This window comes from Rhinopithecus roxellana, chromosome 2 (assembly GCF_007565055.1).
Source record: "Rhinopithecus roxellana isolate Shanxi Qingling chromosome 2, ASM756505v1, whole genome shotgun sequence".
Classification (NCBI taxonomy): Eukaryota; Metazoa; Chordata; class Mammalia; order Primates; family Cercopithecidae; genus Rhinopithecus; species Rhinopithecus roxellana.
This window is the reverse complement of record NC_044550.1, coordinates 27577286-27599330: the sequence shown is the minus strand read 5'-3', so window position 1 is coordinate 27599330 and position 22045 is coordinate 27577286. Positions and strand designations below refer to the sequence as shown.

Below are 22045 nucleotides of genomic sequence, written 5' to 3'. Positions count from 1 at the left end.
TAAACAAACTAGAGAAATCCAATTAAACAAACTAGTTAGTCCAAACTTTGAGTTAAAATTTTTTTCTGATTGCATTTAGTCTTCGTCTTAACCTTTGGTCACTGGTGTCCTGAAATTTATTGACTTCTATGCTGTCAAGAGTTAAATTTTCCTTTTCTTCTATTAATAGTTTCCAGCTGGTCCATCTTAGTTCAATACAGAGCTGTTTTTAGTCACATAACTTGCTCCATCAGTTGGTTTGAAGGTATAGCTTATGTACAAATAAATTTTAGTTTTCATTTTTGATTTTTAGCCTGGAGCAGTGACACAGTAATCTACTGCTGCATTATCCACAAACCTCCCTGTCAACCATTGCCAAGGCTCACTGCAGGGTCAGAGTCTGAGATCTCATTGAAGCTCTTCCATCAGCAAACCAATACATTGATTCTTTACTTGTTTTCTGACTCAGGTCTGCTGTTAGCATTTATTGCAATAATTCTCTTTAAAATATCATGGTAATTCTCCTAAGTTCCTCTTACATTCAGATCTTTTCCAATTGTTGGAAATGACACAATTCAAACATCTACTTAGCTACACTGGGTTCAGGCTGAGAAGCTGTTTCTCAGCCCAACCTCCTGGGGTAATCATCCACACACACCTGGCTTGGCTGCATTGACCAAGAGTAACAGTGCATCTGCACCTGTCTAAGAAAATTTCTGAGATCTTGCCAATATTTTGTAATGCACACATGCTCATTCACACAATCTTAGGGACTGAGTCCATTTCTCTCTGTATCCTCTACAACTGTTATGTGTCAGGCACATGGCAGGTGCCCAGTAAAGGGTTCTTAATGAATGAATTCTCAGCCTTCTGCTGGAATTCACTTCTATCAGATACAAACCATCCAATTTTAGTTTAGTTTTTTTTTTTTTTTTTTTAACAGGCTATAAAATAAGCCTTAGCCATACCATCTGGATTAGGTATCTTTAAAAGGATCATTCGTTTAAACATATGTACTGGGATTCTTTCTAGTTCAGGAATCATTCAGTGTTACAAAGAAAGAAAACTGTGGCTGGAGTACTGCTATACATACTCCTGCCTATGCACTGTGTTCTCTTTACCTGAGAGGTAGAAACAGGGGTTAAAAGTACTTTAGTGCAATAACATGCATATAGTTGACACTATTGTATTGCACATTTAAAAACAGTTAAGATAATTAATTCTATGTTTTTACCACAGTAATAAAAAGTATTAAAAATTGTGCTTACTTCGGCAGCACATACACTTAAAAAAATTTACTGGACATGCTAAAGATTCAGAACAACTCTTGGGAAAAAAATTAGAGAAACCCTCACAATTTCTTTGAAAACTCATTGCTAGAATACAATAAAACCAGCAGCTAGCTACTCAGATCTATACAACAGTCATCTCTCACAGAAATAACCTCTGGTTATGTTCAAGCTTTTTCACAGAATTTGCAAAGCCCTTCATGATCTGGCATCTATTTTCTTATGGCCAACCATGAACAAGTCAGTGCTCCTTGAACAGACAATTTCTTCATATTTTAGGGCTTTGCAAATGGTACTCTCTTGCCTCAAACACCTTTCTCACCATTTTTCTTCTGGCTCCCTCTTATTTATCGCGATCTCAGCTCACCACAACCTCCACCTCCCGGGTTCAAGCGTTTCTCCTGCCTCAGCCTTCCGAGTAGCTGGGATTACAGGCATGCACCCCATGCCCGGCTAATTTTTTGTATTTTTAGTACAGACAGGGTTTCTCCCTGTTGGTCAGGCTGTACTTGAATTCCTGACCTCAGGTGATCTGCCCGCCTCGGCCTCCCAAAATGCTGGGATTACAGACATGAGCCACCATGTCCGGCCCCTACATATCATTTCTTTAGGGAGGCTTTCTTTAAATTCCCTAATGTGGTTTGGGCTTCTGGCTGTGTCTCTTTGCATCCAACCTTCCACACTTTTTTTTTTTTTTTTTGAGTCAGAGTCTCGCTTTGTCGCAATCTCAGCTCACTGCAAACTCTGCCTCCCGAGTTCACGACACTCTCCTGCCTCAGCCTCCAGAGTAGCTGGGAGTATAGGTGCCCGCCACCATGCCTGGCTAACTTTTTTTTTTTTTTTTTTTTTTTGCATTTTTAGTAGAGACAGGGTTTCACCGTGTTAGCCAGAATGGTCTCGATCTCCTGACCTCGTGATCCACCCGCCTCGGTCTCCCAAAGTGCAGGGATTATAGGTGTGAGCCACTGCGCCCGGCCCCAATCATCCACACTCCTATAGAAGTCTGGCTTTTTTCCTTTGTAGTGTGTAATACAATTGTATGTAATTATGTAATATTAGTCCCTCCCACAAGACTGAAACTTACATGAGGTAGGCAGTATTTCTTTTGCTAATCACTTGTGTTACCAGGGCCCCAGTATCTTGTATAGAGCAGGTACTCAATATTTCCTTTCTAGGTAAGGGAAGTATTTTAAAAGATATTTACCCTGCAAAATCATCTTAACAGATTTCTCAGAGGAGTAGGTGAAGAGACACAGAAAAATTGTGGGCTTGGTGGTGGAGACAGTGGCTGAAGGACCTGAGATGAAAGAAGTTTAGGGTTGAGTGACTGAGTAAGCAAGAAGCGAGAAATGAGGACACTATAGGACGGTCACTTAATGAGGTTCCCCCACTCCATTCCTCCACCATCCCACCCCACCCCAAACAAATCATTAAACAATGGCTTATGTATTCATTTCATTAGAGAATTAGGTAAACCTCACATTACACGACTAAGGCCAAAAGAGTTTTGCACCGTCAGAATGTGTTCAACAAACCAGTCGCGATTTAACTGGAATAGATTTCAACCAGGAGATGATTGTATTCCTCCAAATAACCTTCATTTCATTAGATGACATTCCTCCAATATATGGAAAGGCAATAAATGCACTTTCTTCTCTCTGCCACTGAGGAAGAAATTCTCCTTCTTGAGGGACCAACAATATTTCTTTTTTGCTGCTCTTTTCCCTTCTCCTTCCTTTGGTTTCCCCTTTTCACGAAGCTTCTTCAGTCGTTTTTGCTCATTTTTAAAATCTTGATGCTCATCTCTGTAGAGACCAAGAAATCAGAGTGTCCCTGTGAGTGCGGTGTAAGTATCGTGATCTGGATACCAGTCGTAAGTCTCTTTCCTCTTGGCCAAGGGCGGTTCTCTAAATAGTTTCGCTACTTTCAGTAGCGAATCAGTAGGCCTGGGGACTTGACCAATTAAACGAGCACTGAGACGAGACATGCGCAAAGCACATTCTGAAAAGGAGAACATTTCTTGAGTGGCAAGGAGCTAGAGTTCCCGGACCTGACCTTCCTCACCTACTGCGCCCTCTTCTGGGCTCCTCGCTTGCACTGGCTACTACTACCCCGACCTGCTTCTTACAACAAACACATATAAAAAAGAAATATATTTTAACTGATAAAATATGTAATCAGATATTTAATAATCGCTGTTCCTTCAAGTCATCCTCTTTAACACAAGTCACTTTTTTGTCATTATCTTATTTTTTTCTGTTTCATCATTACAATGACTAATATGAACTTTTCACTGATTGATTCTCTTCTCTGTTAATCTAAATAAGAGATTTTCTTTGTAATTTGAATTTTAACGTTGATTTTTTAAAATATTTATGAGCATATAAATTATTTACCAGAAATGTCTTTCTTTCAGGTATTGTATTCTTCAGACAGCAACATTTAGGGAAATTCTTCTTGTTGAAACCTTGAGTTTAGGCCTGACAGTTTTCTTTTGAAATGGTAGCAGCATTGAGTTTCCAACACTTATTATTGTCTTTTATATGCACATAACATAATTAAATGCAGATGTTACTTCAAAATTGATTGATAACTAAGAAATTTATTAGGTGCTTTGCTTTTTTTTTTTTTGCTTTTATGCAATACAAATTCATTAATATTTTAGTAGAGAAGATTTAGCAGAAAGAAGTAAACCATTAGGTCTAGCACTCTTTTTTTTTTTTTTTTTTTTTTTAGTGTTCATTCATATTGAATATCTCTTTATGAAGTTCCAAAAGTTATGCTGCTCCCTTTAAGATCTAGCTGAAATATAAACAAAATCACCTTTCCTTAGTTCTTATGAAACTCATGAGCTTTTGATAAAACACCAAAAGCAATGGTAACAAAAGCGGAAGTTGACAAATGGGATCTAATTAAACCAAAGAGCTCCTGCACAGCAAAAATTTTTTAATGAATTAAAAAGCATCAAAAAGTTTACAAAGCCATTTTTTTAATCGTAGGTGTCTCATTTCATTCCCTTTACCGAGAATATTTGCTGTTTTTTCACATCAGTGAACGGGTATCATCTAAGTGATAATGTACCAGGTTTCCTTCAGTCAAAATGCTGAATACTCATATTTTATTAAGAGAGGATCTTTTCTTAATCAACTTGAACATTTTAAAATCAAATTTAGAGAATTTAGGTTCAACTTTCAATGCTACTTTATCACCATTTGAAACTCTTTCAAAATTTTGGTGTATTGATCTAAAGAACTTTATCTTTAAATAAATAAATTGGAATGTTAGCTGTGTAATACTAGATATCCTCTTCTGATAAAATAAGCCAAAGTACTGAAAAACAAATACCACACAATCTCACTCATAGGTGAAGTGTAAAAATGTTGATCTCATAAAAGTAGAGAGTAGAAAGGTGGTTACCAGGGACTGAGGGGTGAGATCTGGGGAGATATTGGTGGAAGAATACACAATTTCAATTAGAGTAAAGGAATAAGTTCAAGAGATCTATTATGCAGCATAGCAATTATAGTTAATAACAATGTAATGTAATGTATTGTATTCTTGAAAATTTATAATAGAGCAGATTTGAAGCATTTTTTCACCCCAGAAATGTCTGTGAGGCAATACATATGTTAATTAGCTCAATTTTGCCATTTCACAGTGCGTACACATTTCAAAACAGCATGTTGTATACAATAAATTTATATAATTTTTGTCAGTTTCAAATATCTTTAAAAAAATAAAAAGCTACAAATAGCAGGAATTTCCTATGTGCATGGCAGGATGACTTTCTTACGCATAATAGAAATGTGAATAATTTACAGTAATAGTTGTCCAGGTATTTTAATAGTGAAAGGGGCCAGAAAAATTCTCAAGGTGAGAAAAGAAATTTTAATTTACTAAATGCACAAAGCAAAACACAAAGCAATTAAGAAATAATGGACAATTTCATTATTAATGCTGGTTAGCTTTGAAAACAGAGATGTTATTAAATTGCTTGTTATTATATTGAAACCTATAACCATATCTTGAATTTTTAACCATAACATACAATATGTTTGAACAATCTTGCAACAATAAAAATATATTCAACTATCAGTCACCTGAAAGTGTTCTTTACATAACATGCTTGCAGTATTCTTGAAAAATTCTCAAATACATGGAGGGCTTAAACCAAACTGTTTTCATTAATTCTAGACATATAAAAATATTAAAACTTATTTTCCCTTCAGTCGGTAACAAGCTTCCTTTCAGAAATGTGGAGGTGGAAAGAGCATTATAACTGTGGCTTATCAGATGCCTTTTCTGGAATCCTGTCTATGAACTTCGTGTTGCAAGGATGATCTACACAATCACAAGCTGCCTGAGGGATTTCATTATTCTATAACTATATGTTTATTTTAATAGTTTATCTGTCCCCCTTTATAAACTGTGAAATGAGGCTTAAATATTGAGTAGGGCCGGGCACAGTGGTTCAAGCTTATAATTCCAGCACTTTGGAAGGCCAAGGCTGGAGGATTACTTGAGCCCAGAAGTTTGAGGCCAGCTTGTGCAATGTAGCCAAACCCTGTGTTTATCTAAAAAAAATTTTAAAAAAATAGCCATGCATTGTGGCTTGCACCTAGAGTTTCAGCTACTGCAGAATCTAAGAAGATAAGATCACTCGAGCCCAGCAGGTTGAGGCTATATGAGCCGTGATTGCACCACTGCACTTCAGTATGGGCAGCAACAAGACCATGTCTCAAGACAACAACAACAAAACTAAATAAGAGTATGGCTTTATTCACAAAGAGATGGTAGAACTAAGCTATTTAGTCCCTAAAACCAAGACCTGTTAGTAAAAAGATAAAGAAATAGAAAAGATAGCCTAATACATGCCACTTAAGAAGTTTCACATTCATTCACATTTCTGGTGTATTGGTGGTTTCCTTGAAATTTCTATTGGTGAAGGAATTAAAAAAATCTAAGCTATCAGCAATACTATAAGAATGGCCTAGGGAGATCAGTAGCTGGGATGTTGGTGAGAGTTATCTCATTTCTTCACACAAAGAGACAAGGTGGCAGATGAACAGAGGGATAGGTCTATATCAGAGGGCTTCTTAAAAGTCACTCTAACTCTACCCATCCTGTGCTTTTTTATTTGTTTATTCTCATGCTACTAATAAAGACATACCAGAGACTGGGTAATTTATAAATAAAAGGGGTTTAATTGACTCGCAGTTCATCATGGCTTGGGGGGGCCTCAGGAAACTTGCAATTACGGCAGAAAGGGAGGCAAACGTGTCATTTTTCATGTGACGGCAGGAAGAAGAATGTGAGATGAACCAAGGCGGAAGCCCCTTAAAAAAACCATCAGATCTCATGAGAACTTACTATCACCAGAATAGCGTAGAGGAAAACACTCCCATGATTCAATTACCTCCCACTGGATCACTCTCACCACACATGGGGATTACGGGAACTACAATTCAAGATGAGATTTGGGTGGGGACACAGCCAAACCATATCACCTTTCAACATAAATGTGAATATCCTCCCACTCCTGGCCTGATGGTTTTTCTATTTCTTTCCTCAAACAACTTTTCCTTTGCCCATATTTGAGCCTCTCACTTCCATGTTTGCACCCTGAACCTTATCCTCACAAATTCTTGTAATTCCTCCTATATTAGTTTCCTATTGCTGCAACAGCAAATTACCACAAACTGAGAGGGTTAAACGATTCATATGTATGGACTTACAATTCTGATAGATAAAAGTGGAATTCACTGAGCATAAATCCAGGTGTCAATAGGGTTGCATTTCTTTTGGAAGCTCTAAGGAAGTATCTGTTGCACTTTCAAATTGCTAGATGTCACCTGCTTCCCTTAACTTATGGCCTTCCTCATGAATCTTCAAAGCCAGTAGGAACAGATCAAGTCTTTCTCCCTTCAAGTCACTGTGACCCTCTTTTCTGTCTCCCTCGTTCACTTACAGGGACCTATGTGATTACATCAGGGTCTCCCAGATAACCCAGGATAATCTTCCTATTATAAATTCAGCTGATTACCATTTAATCCCACTGTAACTTTGATTCCCCTTTGATTTGTAAGGTAACATATGTACAGGTTCTAGAAATTAGGATGTGGACAACCTTGCGGACCATTGCTCTACCTACCACACCTGGGCATTTGCAGTTTTGAACATCTCATTCTTTGACCAACACCTCCTTTTACCAAAATAGCAAGAATTTCCAATCTACACGGCAGGAAGGTTTTCTTATGCCTAATAGAAATGTGAATAAATTAAGTAATAGTTGTCCAGGTGTTTTACTAGTGAAAGGGGCCAGAAAAATATGCTGAGAAAGGAAATTTTTATTTACTAAAGGGCACAAAGCAAAACGCAAAGCAGTAAATCTCATTCATTCTAGCATCTCATCTCCAATATTTTGACTCACTAAGACCCATGAATTGATGTTGGAAACTTTTCACTATCTTTCATCTCCCCCAGGTCTTCTTGTCCCACCTTTGATGGGAAGTACAATAATTGTAATCACCCCTAACAAATATAAATTCTATATTTGTTCTCCTTTAATTATAAACTTTTGACAAAATAGTAACTTTGATTGTATCTCCTTAATTTTCATTTGCTTTAATACAGCTGAAAGTAACAGGTAAAAATTATGAGACTAATTATACTTTACATTCACGGCCAATACCTACATTTTTGGGGTTATTTACTATACCTTTCTCCTAGATGTTTATTTATTTTTTTATTTTTTCATCTCTTCAGATGTTAAATATTTCATTCTCATCTTCCCTTTCAACCTTGTTTCTTGCTTCACCCAGGAAATGGAAGACATTAAAAAGATCATACACAAGCTCACATTGTCTTTACTATCTACTGCCTCCACATATATTGCCTTCCTTCCTACTACTCTAGAATAACCGTCTGTGCTGCTATCAAAAACTGTGTCATCATTTCATTAATAGATTCCTCCCTTCTCTCTTACTCAAGGACATTATTTCATTAGTTCACCATTTATCCTTTCTATCATGATTTCTCATTTTCATTGGATCTTTCCTATCAGTCTACAAGTATGTTGTGATTATTCTAATCTTAAAATAATAAAGTCTTCTATTATTTTAATACTCCATTGTTGTTTTCTTCACCAGAAAAACTTATCTGTCGTCACGGTTTCAAATATCTCTTCAACTCTTTTAAATTCCCTCAAAATGAAATGTTTTCACTATATGCCCCCAGAAAATTATTATTTTTTTATTTTATTAATCTTTTAAATTTTCATTTATGTAGTTTTAGGCAGTACAAGTGCAGTTTTATTACACATATTGCACAGTGATAAAGTATGGTTTTAGTATCTCCATTACCTAAACAGTGAACAGTGTACTCAATAGGTAATTTCTCATCACTCACCTATTCTTACCCTCACACATTTGGAGCCATTCATGTCTATTATACCACTCTGTATGTCTATGTTTACACATTATTTAGTTCCTATGTATAAGTGAGAACATGTGGTAATGAACTTCCTGCTTCTGAGTTATTTCGTTTAAGATAATGGGCTCTACTTCAATCCAGGTTTTTGCAAAAAAAAAAAAAAATGAGTCATTATTCTCATGGCTGAGTAACATTCCATAGCATAAATATTTTCTTTATTCAATCCTTGATTTATGGACATTTAGGTTAATTCCATGACTTTGCTATTGTGAATAGTGCTACAATAAACATATGAGGGCAGATGTCTGTTTGATGTGACAATTTCTTTTGCTTTGGGTAGATACACAACAGTGGGATTGCTAAGTCAAATGGTAGTTCTATTTTTCGTTCTTTGAGAAATATCCATACTATTCTTCATAGAGGTTGTATTAATTTACATTCACATCAACAATGTATAAGTATTCCTTTTTCTCAACATTCTCACCAACATCTGTTGGTTTTTTTTTTTTTTTTTTTTACATTTTAATAACCATTCTGAATGGTATAAAATGGCATTCTATTGTGGTTTTAATTTTCATTTCTGTGATAATTAGTGATATTGGGCATTTTAAAATGTTATCTGCTTATCTGCTTATGTCTTCATCCTTTTCCTTTTTTTTCTCTCTCTTCTTTTTTTTTTTTTTCAGATAGGGTCTTGTTCTGTCACCCAGGCTGGAGTGCGGTGCTGCAAACTCAGCTCACTGCAACCTCTGTCTCCTAGGTTCTAGCCATCCTCCTGCCTCAGCATCCTGAGTATCTGGGATCACAGGCGTGTGCCACCATGCTCAGCTATTTTTTTGTTTGTTTGTTTTTAGCAGAGACAGTGTTTCATCATGTTGGCCAGGCTTTTTGCCCACTTTTACATGAGTTTATTCAATTTTTTTTCTTATTGAGTTACTTGAGTGTCTATAGATTTTGGATATTAGTTCATAGTTAGATGCATAGTTTGCAAATATTTTCTCCCATTCTGCAAGTTATCCATTTGCACTATTTATTTATTTATTTATTTGCTGTGCAAAGCTTTTTAGTTTAAGTCCCATTGATGATTTTTGGGTTTTTTAAAAATTTCCTTTTGAGTTCTTAGCCATCAGTTGTTTCTCTAGGTCAATGTCTAGAAATATTTTTTTCTTGGTTTACTTCTAGGAATTTACAGGTTCGGGTCTTAATGTAAGTCTTGAATCCATCTTGAGTTAATTTCAGTATATAGTGAAAGATAAGGGTCCAGTTTCATTCTTCTGTATATGGCTATCCAATTTTCTCAGCACCATTAATTGAATAAGGGATCTTTTCCCCAGTGTATGTTTTTGTTGACTTTGCAAAGATGAGTTGGTTGTAGGAAACTGGCTTTATTTCTGGATTCTCTATTCTGGAACAGAGAGAGATTTCTGTTCCAGAATATCTTTATCCTGGAAGAGAGTAGATTACTGTTCCATAATAGATTTATGTGTCTTTTTATACCAGTAACATGATGTTTTGGTTACAATAGCTTTGTGAGGTACTTTGAAGTCCGGCAATGTGATGGCTCCAGCTTTCATCTTTTTGCTGAGGATTCCTCTGGCTATTTGGGCTCTTTTGGGTTCCATACGAATTTTAGAATTGCTTTTCTCTAATTCTATGAAAAAACACATTGGGAATTTGATAGAAATTGTATTGAAGCTGTAGATTTATTTGGGCAGTATGGCCATTGTAATTATATTGATTTTTGAGTTCCATGAGCATGGGATAGTTTTACATTTGTTTGTGTCTCCTACAATTACTTTCATCTGTGTTTTGTAGTAATCCTTATAGAGATATTCCACTTCCTTGGTGAAATGTATTCCTGGATATTTTTTGTAACTATTTTAACTTAGAGTGGTTCTCAGTTTGATCACTATTAATGTTTAGAAATGTTAGTGACATTTGCATATTGCTTTGCATCCTGGAACTTCACTAAAGTCATTTATCAAGTCATCTAGAAGTATCTTAAAAGGATTTGTAGGGTTTTTAAGGTATCAGTCAGATCATGAAATATCATATTTAGATTATAGAGATAATTTTAATTTCTTTTTTCAAATTTGGGTGCCTTTTATTTTTTCTTGCCTGATCCCTCCGGCTATGTCATCTAATACTTTGTAGAATAGGAGTCATGGAAGTGGGCATACTTGTCTTGCTCGAGTTTTTAGGGGGAATACTTTCAACTTTTCCCCATTCAGTATACTTTTGGCTGTGGGTTTGTTGCATATGGCTTTTATTATTTTGAGGTATGTTCTTCCATTGCCTCGTTTGTTGAAAGTTTTTATTATATTGAGATGCTGAATTTTACCAGGCTATTTTTTGCATCTATTGAGATGATCATATGATTTTTGCATTTAATTCCACTTAGGTGGTGAATCATATTTGTTGATTTGTCTATGTTGAAAAAGCCCTGCATCACTGGAGTAAAACCCACTTGATTGTGATATATCATCTTTTGACGTGCTGTTGAATTTGGTTTGCTAGTATTTTTTTGAGGATTTTGCATCTATGTTCATTAGGAATATCATCCTGTAGTTTTCTTTCTGTGTTGAGTCTTGCCTGACTTTAGTATCAGGGTGATATTGACATTGTAGAATGAGTTAGGGAGAATTCTGTCTTCCTTGATTTTTTGTAACAGTTTCAGTAGGATTGGTACTAGTTCTTTGTATGTCTGGTAAAATTCAGCTGTGAATCCATCTGGTCCTGTGCCTTTTTTGTTATGAAATTTTAAAATTTCTGATTCAATCTTACCACTTACTAGTAATCAGTTCAGAATTTCTATTTCTTCCTGGTTCAATATTGAGAGGTTGTATATTTCCAGGAGTGAATTGACACCTTTATTATTATACAATGACTGTCTTTGTCTTTTTTACTGTTATTTATTAAAGTTTGTTTTAACATATAAAACTACAGCTACTGTTTCTCACTTTTGATTTTTATTTATATGAAATATCTTTTTCAAACCCTTTATCTTGAGTCTACAACTGTCTTTACTAGCATGAAATTAGATTCTATTTTTTAAATCTATTTTGCCAATGTATATATTTTAAGTGGATCATTTAGTCCATTTATATTCAATGTTAATATTGATGTTTTACTCCTGTTGTAATGTTAATTTTGTCCTTGTTGCTTTACAGTCTTAATCATGTAATTGTTTTATAAGACTGTGAGTTTTCTAATTTTGTATGTTTTAATGATGGTGAGTATTGACCCTTTGTTTCCATGTTTACAACATTTTTAGCATTTCTCATCGGTCTTGTATGGAGGTGATAAATTTCCTTAGTGTTTGCTTGTCTTATTTCTCCTTCATTTATGAAGCTTAGTTTAGCAGGATACTCCCACTGAGTCCCTCCCACAATACATGGGAATTCAAGATGAGATTTGCATGGCAAGACAGTCAAACCATATCAATACTCTAATGACTATATGAGTTGGCGAAATTCATCTTGCAATGTAGCTTCCTGAAGTTCTTTGACTTTCTATATCTAGAGGTCTAAATCTCTAACAAGACTAGGTAAGTTTTATTTAATTATTTCCTCAAATAAATTTTACATACTTTTATTTTTTCCTATTGTCCTTCAGAAATACTTATAATTTATAGGATTAAACATTTTACATAATCCCATATTTCTCAATAACTATTTTTTACAATCCCCTTTACTTTATTTTTGGCTGACTGGGTTAATAAAAATGACCTGCCTTTAAGGAATGAAATTCTTTCTTCTTCTTGGACTAGTCTAATGTTAAAGTCTTCAACCATATTTTGTAACTCCCTTAATGAATATTTTATTAACAGAAGTTATGCATTTTTAAAATTAATATTTATCTCTTCAGAAACTCTTTCATTCATATCCTAAGTTATCCTTATGATTTATTGGTGTTGTTTTTCACCTTTCTGTTGGAGCTCATTGAGCGTCTTTAAAATCAATGATTTCAATCCTTTATCAGGATTGTCAAATATTTCATTTTGGTTAGGATCCTTGCTGGAGGATCCTTTGGAGATGTTGTAACACTGTTTTTTCATATTACCAGGTTTCTTTCTCTGGTTTCTTCCCATCTGAATAAAATATCTTTTCCTTTTTCTTGAATTTACTTTCTTTGGATGGAATTTCTTTTCCCCTTGAGGATGTGAATATAATTCAAGTTGTAAATGGTCATTTGGTTCTAGTTCTGAGTGCTTTCAGTGCCAAAAAACTCTGTAGGAGTTACTTAGTTATAGATTTTTGTGGTAGCTTTCTCAAATGCTGGTTATAGTAGTGATGTACTAGGCATGTGAGTAGGTTCACTGCCTCTTATGGTGCTAGGATAGTGGAGGTCCCAGGAAGTTATCTTATTCCCCTGTGCTGTACACTCGTGTCGGCAAGTTTTGCACTGGGTATGTAGTTCAACCTCTAGGCCAGATGCTTATGGGTAAAAGTTGGTTGTGGCAGAGACCAATGGGTGTATGCTTCTTTTTTTTTTTTTTTTTTTTTTTTTTAACATGGAATGCTTCACGAATTTGCGTGTCATCCTTGCGCAGAGGCCATGCTAATCTTCTCTGTATCGTTCCAATTTTAGTATATGTGCTGCCGAAGCGAGCACGCTTCTTTTTATTTAACAAAGGATGCTCTCTGTGGCCTCAGGCAATGGGTTGGTCTGTGGAATGCCCAGTGGCCTCAGATCCATGCTCAGCCCCTGAGTAGGAGACAAAGCTGGGTGGAGCTGGTCCACCAGTCTCACCCTTATATCCTTCAATGGTGAAAAAATGCACCAACCCGGATGGGGGTGGTGGGGAAGGTAATGATGGAATGCATTGAGGGCTTTGCAGATGGTGAGGGGACTGGCCAAGCTCCATGACCTGGGCAGGCAGGAGTCCACTTCAGTGGAACATTCTCCTTCAGCCCCAAACACAGATTTGTGGCTTTCCTGCTCTCTACTGCAGCAATGCTACCACTCTGTGTAGAGGAGGGAGAGGATCTGCATTTCATGCAAACCCAGGCCTGTTGTACACACTGCCAATGGGGACACTGCCCCCCCAATAGTCCTAGAATGACCATCCACTTGTACACCTATGCCAATCTCCTATCAGAGTACCCACAGCTGTGTCTGTAGCAGTGAGCAAGAAAGAGAAGTTTCTCTCTCCATGTGTGTGTCTAAGTATGTAGGATGCCTGGAGCAAAGCACAATGTCTGCATCTCTAGTGGAAGAGGTGCAGTCCTTCTCAGCCCACAAGCTAGGAGTTCTCAGGTACAGCAAAATACATGCTTGTGTTTCCTCTGTCTCAAGGGATGCTCTTATCCGTTGATGTTCTGTACTTTCCCTTCCCTTTGCAGCAGCAGTCCCTGAGGGCTAGATCATTGGAACGCTTGCAGCTCCCCTGGGTCCAGCCAGCTCTGTGTGACTACCACAATCTGAATGGGTGCTGGAGAACGTCTGTGGGGGCATTCAGTGATGTGGAGACACAAAGGCTGCAGTTACAGCAGGGCACAGTCTCACAATTGGTAGGTACCTAGTATAGTAGTTTGCTACTATAGCTCAGGTTTGTAGAAAGGGCGAGTGGCCCTGTGCAAGTTGGTAGTGTAGCATAATACCCTCAAGAAGTACCCAAATCATTGCTCAACCAAGTGCTTGGGCTTGTGAGGGCAGAGGAGCTCTCTGATAGTTTGGGAACAGCAGTCTGCCACTGGGATGAGGGGAACCAAAAACACTCCCATCTAACCTTTTGACAACATACCAAGTCCCTCTGGATTCTATCTCTGCTAGCCTGTTGCTTCCTTCTTTTTCGGTTCCCTGGTTCTTTCTGTGATTTATCTTACAGTTTTTTGCTTACCTGGTCGGAAGGAACACAATTTTAACAGAGTCATAGTCTTCTCTCAAATAAGAGGGTAAAGGTTGTATATTCATGAGACTTTTGCAGTTTTTCAATGTGGGGATTGAAGAGGGCGTTATTGGCACTGGGTAGGGATTATGACGGAATAGTTTAGGATTGTTGGAAACATCAGAGTGAGGGCTTTGAGACAAACATTTTAAAGAATCATGGAGTAAGAAGTTAATTGAAATTACATGTTGACAAGATGACAAGTTTGTTATTCATTAAATGGATCTTTGAGAAGTCCCTGAATAGATAGTAAAGTCATTTGCAACTTTCATCTTGCTGGGCAGAAGTTTCCTGGAGTAGTAGAGTAATATTGCTATATTGTGGACAGTAAACTGCATGTTAAATGCTTTATTTCCTCAGGAAACATGTTCAAAGTTGTTAAAATCCAAGGTCTAGTTGTTTGCAGATTCAGACCTGGGAATTCAAGACTTCTGAATCACTAGATTGGGATTCTACTTTATCATGACATATTAATATTCCCAATTCTATTACTTATACCAACAAGGTTGGAATAAGGTCTAATCTCAAGTTTAATTGACTAAGTATGGTATGTGAACATGGAGATAGGTTAATTCTAATGAAAAACAATTCTGTTACGAGAGTGATGGCAGATAAGGCCAGAGTGCATAAATATCTATATTTGGGAAAACAATAACTATCCCCCTTAAATATAAAAAAACTCCCAAATTTTCACTAAGAGCATTCACGAAGAGTCGTTTCCTATGCATCAACAATATACCCTAACTTAATTATTACACATTGTATGCTTGTATCAAAATATCCTGTTTCCCACAAATATGTACAACCATTATGTATCCATAAACATTTTTTGAAAACTAAAATAATATATAATTTAAAATGATGGGTTACAAAATTCCAATACGGGATATAAAGGCATACAATGAAATAAAAATACCCTGAATTTCTTCCTACAATTCAAGGTATTCCAAAGTGCAATTATATAATTAAAAAACTAAATTGTCTACATATCTTGAAATCGTATAATTTGATTTACTCAGTACTTACTTTGCCTTTATACAACTTAATTTCAAAGCTTTTTCTGTTTGCAAATTTTGATGTTAACAATGATAAGTCAGTAAACCTTGAAAATGAAAAATTTTTAGCACTCCATTCGTCAAATGATTGTTTCAAGTTTTTTTAATGCACTAGGAAAGACGTAAATGGTGCATGCCTGTAATCCCAGCTGTTTATAAGGCTGAGGCAGGAGAATCACTTGAACCGAGGAGTCGGAGGTTGCAGTGAGCAGAGCCCGCACCACTACACTCCAGCCTGGCAACAGAGTGAGACTCCATCTCAAATATTAGAGTAAGATAGTATCTTGTCATTTTGATTTGCATTTTTCTGGTGATTAGTGATGTTCATCTTTTTTTTTTTTCACATGTTTCTTGACCATTTATGTATCTTCTTTTGAAAAATCTCTATTTCTGTCTTTTGCCCACTTTTCAATGCTTATTGTTTTTGTTGTTGCTGTTGTTGAGTTGTTTGGGTTCCATGTAAATTCTGGATATGAATCCCTGTTTGATGCATGGTTTGTAAATATTTTTCCCATTCTGCAGTTTCTCTGTTTATTCTGTTGATTATTTATTTTACTGTGCATAAGCTTCTCAGAATGACTATTATTATGATAAGATATGACAGAAAATAACAGATTTTGGCAAGGATGTGGGGAAAAGGGAGTGCTTATATACTCTTGTTGGAAATGTAAATTAGTACAACCTCTATGAAAAATATTATGGAAATTTCTCAAAGAGCTAAAAATAGAACTACCATGTCATTTAGCAATCCCACTAATTGGTATCTACCCAGAGGAAAATAAATTACTATATAAAAAAGATACATGCATTCACATTTATTGCAGCACTCTTCACAATAGTAAAGATATGAAATAAACCTGTGTTCCTCAAAGGATGACTAGATATAGAAATGTGATATAAATACAGAGTAGAATACCACTTAACCATAAAATGAATGACATCATGCCTTTTGCAGCAATGTGGATGGAAGTGGAGACCATTAAAGAAAACAACTTAGAAATGGTGAGAAGAATACCTCATGTTCTCAGTTATAACTGAGACCCACATAATGTGTACACATCAATATAGAATGTGAAATGATAGACAATGGTGACTCAGAAGGGTTAGGGGGTTTGAGAAAGGTGGATGATGAGAAATTACTTAGTGGATACAATGTAAATTATTTGAGTAATAGTGATGCTAAAAGCACAGACTTCAAAAATAAGCAATATATAAAGGTAACAAAATTCTACTTACAATCTTTAAATTTATACACACTTTTAAAGAAAGAAAAATAAATAAATACCATTGTAGGACATTTAGGTTGATTTACAAAATAGTTCCTCAAAAAATGAAATATCTCTAAAATCTGATGGATCATGGCAAAGAAAGCACATCCTGCTAGGCCAAATATATATTCAACACACATACACACACACACACATATATATGTATATACATGTATTCAACATTAGCTATCAGCTTCCTTACAAAAACATTGTAGTTCAAAACTCCAGCTGTGTATGTATACAAATATTTGAAAATTATTAAAAGCACACCTTATCTTGCATTAGAAAAATGTTAGATTGTTTGAAATCAATCATGAATTATTTATGCACTACACCTAATTTCAATACATTCCAATTCCACTTGATAATTTATTTAGTGAAAATGTTGTTCTTATGATTATCTGCTTTACCAAAACTTGCACTTTTAATTACAAAACCATTCCTTTTAGGACATTTCGTTTGATTTCTTTTGTCTTTAATAGTGAGTTTTAGTTGAGTTTATAATAACACGTACAATGATGCTAAAGGTCAGATTAACTTCCAGTAGCCTTTCTTTGACTCCAAGAACTAGAGAAAAAATTTTCAAACCATTATTAAATTTTTATGAAATTTAAAATTTATATTTTAAATTTCAGAATGTGCTATTTTCAAATTATTTTTATCTTCTTGTGCTACTTTTATTGTAAAGGCCCAATACTAACTTCTCATTTCATTTTTCATACATACAGAAAAAAACCTTAGAATTGAAAAGAATGAAAGTTAATTTAGAAGAAGTCATATGATTTAATGGAAAACTCATACTTCACAAAATGATATGTAAGTGCCCTTCTGGAGCTCTGTATGATAAATCATTGAGGGCACATTCTGGTTAAACTAGCTATAACATTTTTACTAGTTCCTAGAACTTGTTTAGCAGACTTGTAGTGGTTGTCCTCACAAGAAGTAATATCACATAGCCTTTAGTGATTTTATCAACACGTTTTGAAAAGAGAAATAAAATACTTTTTTTTTTTTTTTTTTTTTTTTTTTTTTTTTTTTTTTGAGGCGGAGTCTCGCTCTGTCGCCCGGTCTGGAGTGCAGTGGCGCGATCTCGGCTCACTGCAAGCTCAGCCTCCCGGGTTTACGCCATTCTCCTGCCTCAGCCTCCCGAGTAGCTGGGACTACAGGCGCCCGCCACCTCGCCCGGCTAGTTTTTTTTTTTTTTTGTATTTTTAGTAGAGACGGGGTTTCACCGTGTTAGCCAGGATGGTCTCGATCTCCTGACCTCGTGATCCGCCCGTCTCGGCCTCCCAAAGTGCTGGGATTACAGGCTTGAGCCACCGCGCCCGGCCTAAAATACTTTTTTTTTAATTAAACATGGAGTTTTAAAATTCAGATTGCTTCTAAGAAGTATTATTGCAACATAAAAAGTATTTTCAAATAGTTATATAAATAGCATTTAATTATGTCATTGAATTATACTGCAAACTACAGAAGAAAAAATATTTGAACTTCTTTCTATAAACTCCGTTTAAACTCTATGGTACAGCTCCTTATTCTTTATTACCCACACATATTTCACATCCACAAAAATAGAACTTTTACCTCCCACTGATCCCACTAATGCGTTCTGGTGGCTTCATGCATCTGGCAGCCTTCAGCACCACCATGGCCCCCCTCTCAGCACGCGGTATGTTCTTGCCTACAAGTATTCAAGTACTTTCCTTACATCAACAACTGTCCTGAATGCTGAGCTGGAAAGAGAGGTGGGAGTTCAGACTGAAAAACATCTAACAAAAGGAAAAAAAGAGATGTGTTATTATTGGTAATCTTCCGTAGTTAACTACATGTTAAAGTAAGAACTCTGTGCTTTGCATGTGTTTCTAATACAATACAAGAAGAGAATATGGCAAAGGCAAGTGAGAGTCCTGGCATATGCAACTTTTAACAACTATATTTAGTTCAAAGAAAATAAAAAATTCTGGAAAAGGCTAAGCCTGAACAACTGGAATTAGCTACAACTGCCCATGTCAAACCAGGTTGTATAGGTAACTTTACGTACTGGTTTCTTTAATGATCAGATAAAACCTAACATTTGATTCTGTCATTTATTTCAATTTGCTATTGATTTGTTCAATTTATTGATTATCATCTGGCAGAACTTTTCCTTCTTTTTGAAGAAATTACCTCTAAAGGTATCTTAGTAATAGTTTAATGTTTTACTTTACTTTCCACTGTGACACTGATCTCTGTTTCATAATTCAGACATTCTAAAATATAAGGATTAGATGATTTAATAGTGCTTTGAAAAGTAGGGAGCGAAAGAACCAAACAGTACTTATATTTACCTACATTGGGTACTGCTTATCTTCCCATTTGTGTGGTCTGAGGTTAAAATTGTGGGTTTAGAAGCTGGACCAATCAAGTTCATATGCCAGCCAACTACCTCGGGCAAACTAACCTTTTGTGCTTCAATTGTGTTACTAACCTTTCTGTGCTTCAAAATCTTCATTTGTATCTTAGGAGGTAGGTTTTTAAATGAGGAGTAAGAGCATTATTATTATTATTATTATTATTATTATTATTATTATTAAGATGGAATCTTGCTCTGTCGCCCAGGCTGAAGTGCGGTGGCGCCATCTCAGCTCACTGCAAGCTCCGCCTTCCGTTTTCAAGCGATTCTCCTGCCTCAGCCTCCCGAGTAGCCGGGACTACAGGTGTCCGCCGCCACCCCTGGCTATTTTTTTGTATTTTTGGTAGAGGCGGAGTTTCACCCTGTTAGCCAGGATGGTCTCGATCTGCTGACATCGTGATTTGCCCACCTCGGCCTCCCAAAGTGCTGGGATTACAGGCGTAAGCCACCGCACCCGGCCAAGGGCATTAATTTCAATAAAATAAAATGGCTTAGAAGATACCAGGCTAACTCCAAGTGTGCTATAATCATTAACATAAGTCTGTGGCTTCATTTCTTCTCTATTCTCATTTTGCTCCTCCCCTTCCATTTCTCGTACTGTTATTCTTAACTCTTAACAAATTGTAAACTGTACATGCATACAGACACAGAGTCTACACGTTCTAATAAGATTCACCCGAGACCAATCCCAACTTGGTCTTAAATGTATTATCATGAAGGAAACTCAAACCATTTAGCACATTGCCTCACCCCTATAAAGGTTTGAAAAATAGTACTTGCTGTTATTTTTGGCATTTCTGTTACTTGATAACATTAGTTGTGAAACTATTATTGTTGTGGTCATTATTACTACTTGCTAGTATTATTTGAGGAATTATTATTCTCATTTCTCAGTACTTCAAAGATAAGTGATTTGATGTACACAGTTGTCCTTTAGTATCCATGGAATATTGGCTCCAAGACCTCCTGTGGATGCCAAAATACACAGAATGCTCAAGTCCTTGATATAAAATGGCATAGTATTTGCATATAACATATGTACATCCTCCCGTATACTTTAAATTACATCTAGATTACTTATAACAACTCATACAATGTAAGCACTACGTAAATAATTGTTACACTGTACTGTTTAAGGAATAATGACAAGAAAAATGTCAGTACATGCTCAGCACAGCACAACCACATGACCAGTCTCTTATAAAAAGTATTTTGGATCTGTGGTTGGTTGAATCCATGGGTCAGGAATCCACAGATACGGACGGTCAACTCTACTAGCCATTTATCTTTATATTTCCTACACAGAAGTATTAATATGTCTTAATTTTAATAGAAAACGGAAACAGCAAACCAATAACTGTATTTTTGAAATTGGAAATCAAATTTTGAGTATTTTTTCGTTGTTTTATATTTTTGTCTCAGCAAAATGAAATGATTCTGTAAGTGTGAATCAATGAAATATTAATTTGTCTTCGTTTCAAGCAGACTAAATAACATCAACGTAAAAACTTATGTTGAGTGTCTTTAGCTAATATATTTTATTATAGTTAAATCTACTTAGCTCAAAGTTGCTGCTTTACAGTGAAATTGATGTTACTCCAATAATTCATTCATAAATAATGTCAGTCAAAAATGTCTTCCTTCATAAATTTAACGTCACTTAGTACCAAAAGTTCACTTACTTTAAAAAGATGTGACTTTTATTTTATATCTTTGCTGGAAGTAAAAAAGAAACAAACATTGCTGTGGAGTTGTGAATGACATTTCTGCTTTGAACTCCACATTTACTCTTACAATAAAATAGCAAATTGTTTAAGAATCATAGAATATGTTTGCTCCATGGAAACAGGCAGACCTAAACAGGGCAAGAACAAATCTTGAAATTTACTCACATTTTAAAGAGTATTTTTAAAAATGTACTATAGATAGAAAAATTTTAAAATCATATAACAATTTCTACTGATAAGGAAACACAATCATTATTTTTTCTTGCTTCAATTCATATAGCCACGTATTAGGTAGAATAAGGTGTTTTACAACTTTAGCTGCAGAGAAAACAACTTTATGTAAATTAAGTAATACTGCGTAACAAGTTATCCAAGATTTATGTCTTAAATATACATTTTTGTCTTTAAAATTAAGACTTGCATTTCTAAGTTTTTATCTGAAAACCCATAAATCCAAACAATTGCACTACCAAAATAAATTAATATTGTTTGCTATTATTGATATAAAGAGGTTAACATTCACATATATAACTCAAAGCTCCATTTATTTTTATGTTCATTGCATTAATATAATTTGCTTCTGTCTCTGTTCTCCTTGCAGCTCATGGATCAGCAGGTCTGTTTAGTTCAGCTGATCTGGTTGTCTTCTGCTGTTATTGATTAGGCTTGCTCAAGCACATATAGGTCATTTATGGGCTCTGCTCTAAGCTATTCTTGGCCGGAACACCTAAGCCAGACAGTGTTGGTCTGTGTGTCCTGGCATGTCCTTCTCACAGTGATGATGGAATTACAAGAGAACAAACCTGAAATTAGCATAATGTCACTTCCCCCTTTGGTGGTGGTACATGACCCCTTCAGAGCGAGTCGTGTACCGCCACCAAAAGAAAAGGGGTGGAGAAACATGGTAACCTTCTTATTGAGGGGAACTACAAAGTCACATGACAAAGGGCTGAAGAATTAGACAAATCAGGCAATCAGGCATTCTGCTACATTTTTTTCTTCTTTCTTCTGTAT

The 22045-nt window shown here is 35.8% G+C and overlaps 2 protein-coding genes and 1 non-coding gene across 3 annotated transcripts in view; 1 reads left to right on the top strand and 2 right to left on the bottom strand.

Moving 5' to 3' along the window:
- Positions 1–2865: 2865 nt before the first annotated feature.
- Positions 2866–3285, bottom strand: LOC104658726 (28S ribosomal protein S33, mitochondrial-like). Its single transcript, XM_010358803.1, is given in 1 exon segment — positions 2866–3285. A coding segment is annotated over 1 exon segment (420 nt).
- Positions 3286–13206: 9921 nt separating this feature from the next.
- On the bottom strand, positions 13207–13313 carry LOC115896327. The gene has a single exon (XR_004056209.1). It is a non-coding gene; the product is annotated as a U6 spliceosomal RNA (small nuclear RNA).
- Positions 13314–18466: 5153 nt separating this feature from the next.
- The window catches only part of LOC104675970 (bifunctional heparan sulfate N-deacetylase/N-sulfotransferase 4), a 315780-nt gene continuing 312201 nt past the window's right edge, over positions 18467–22045 (top strand). Inside the window, exon 1 of the mRNA XM_030918169.1 lies at positions 18467–18581. The gene's annotated coding sequence lies outside the window, so the exon portion shown is untranslated. The remainder of the gene's footprint in view (positions 18582–22045) is intronic.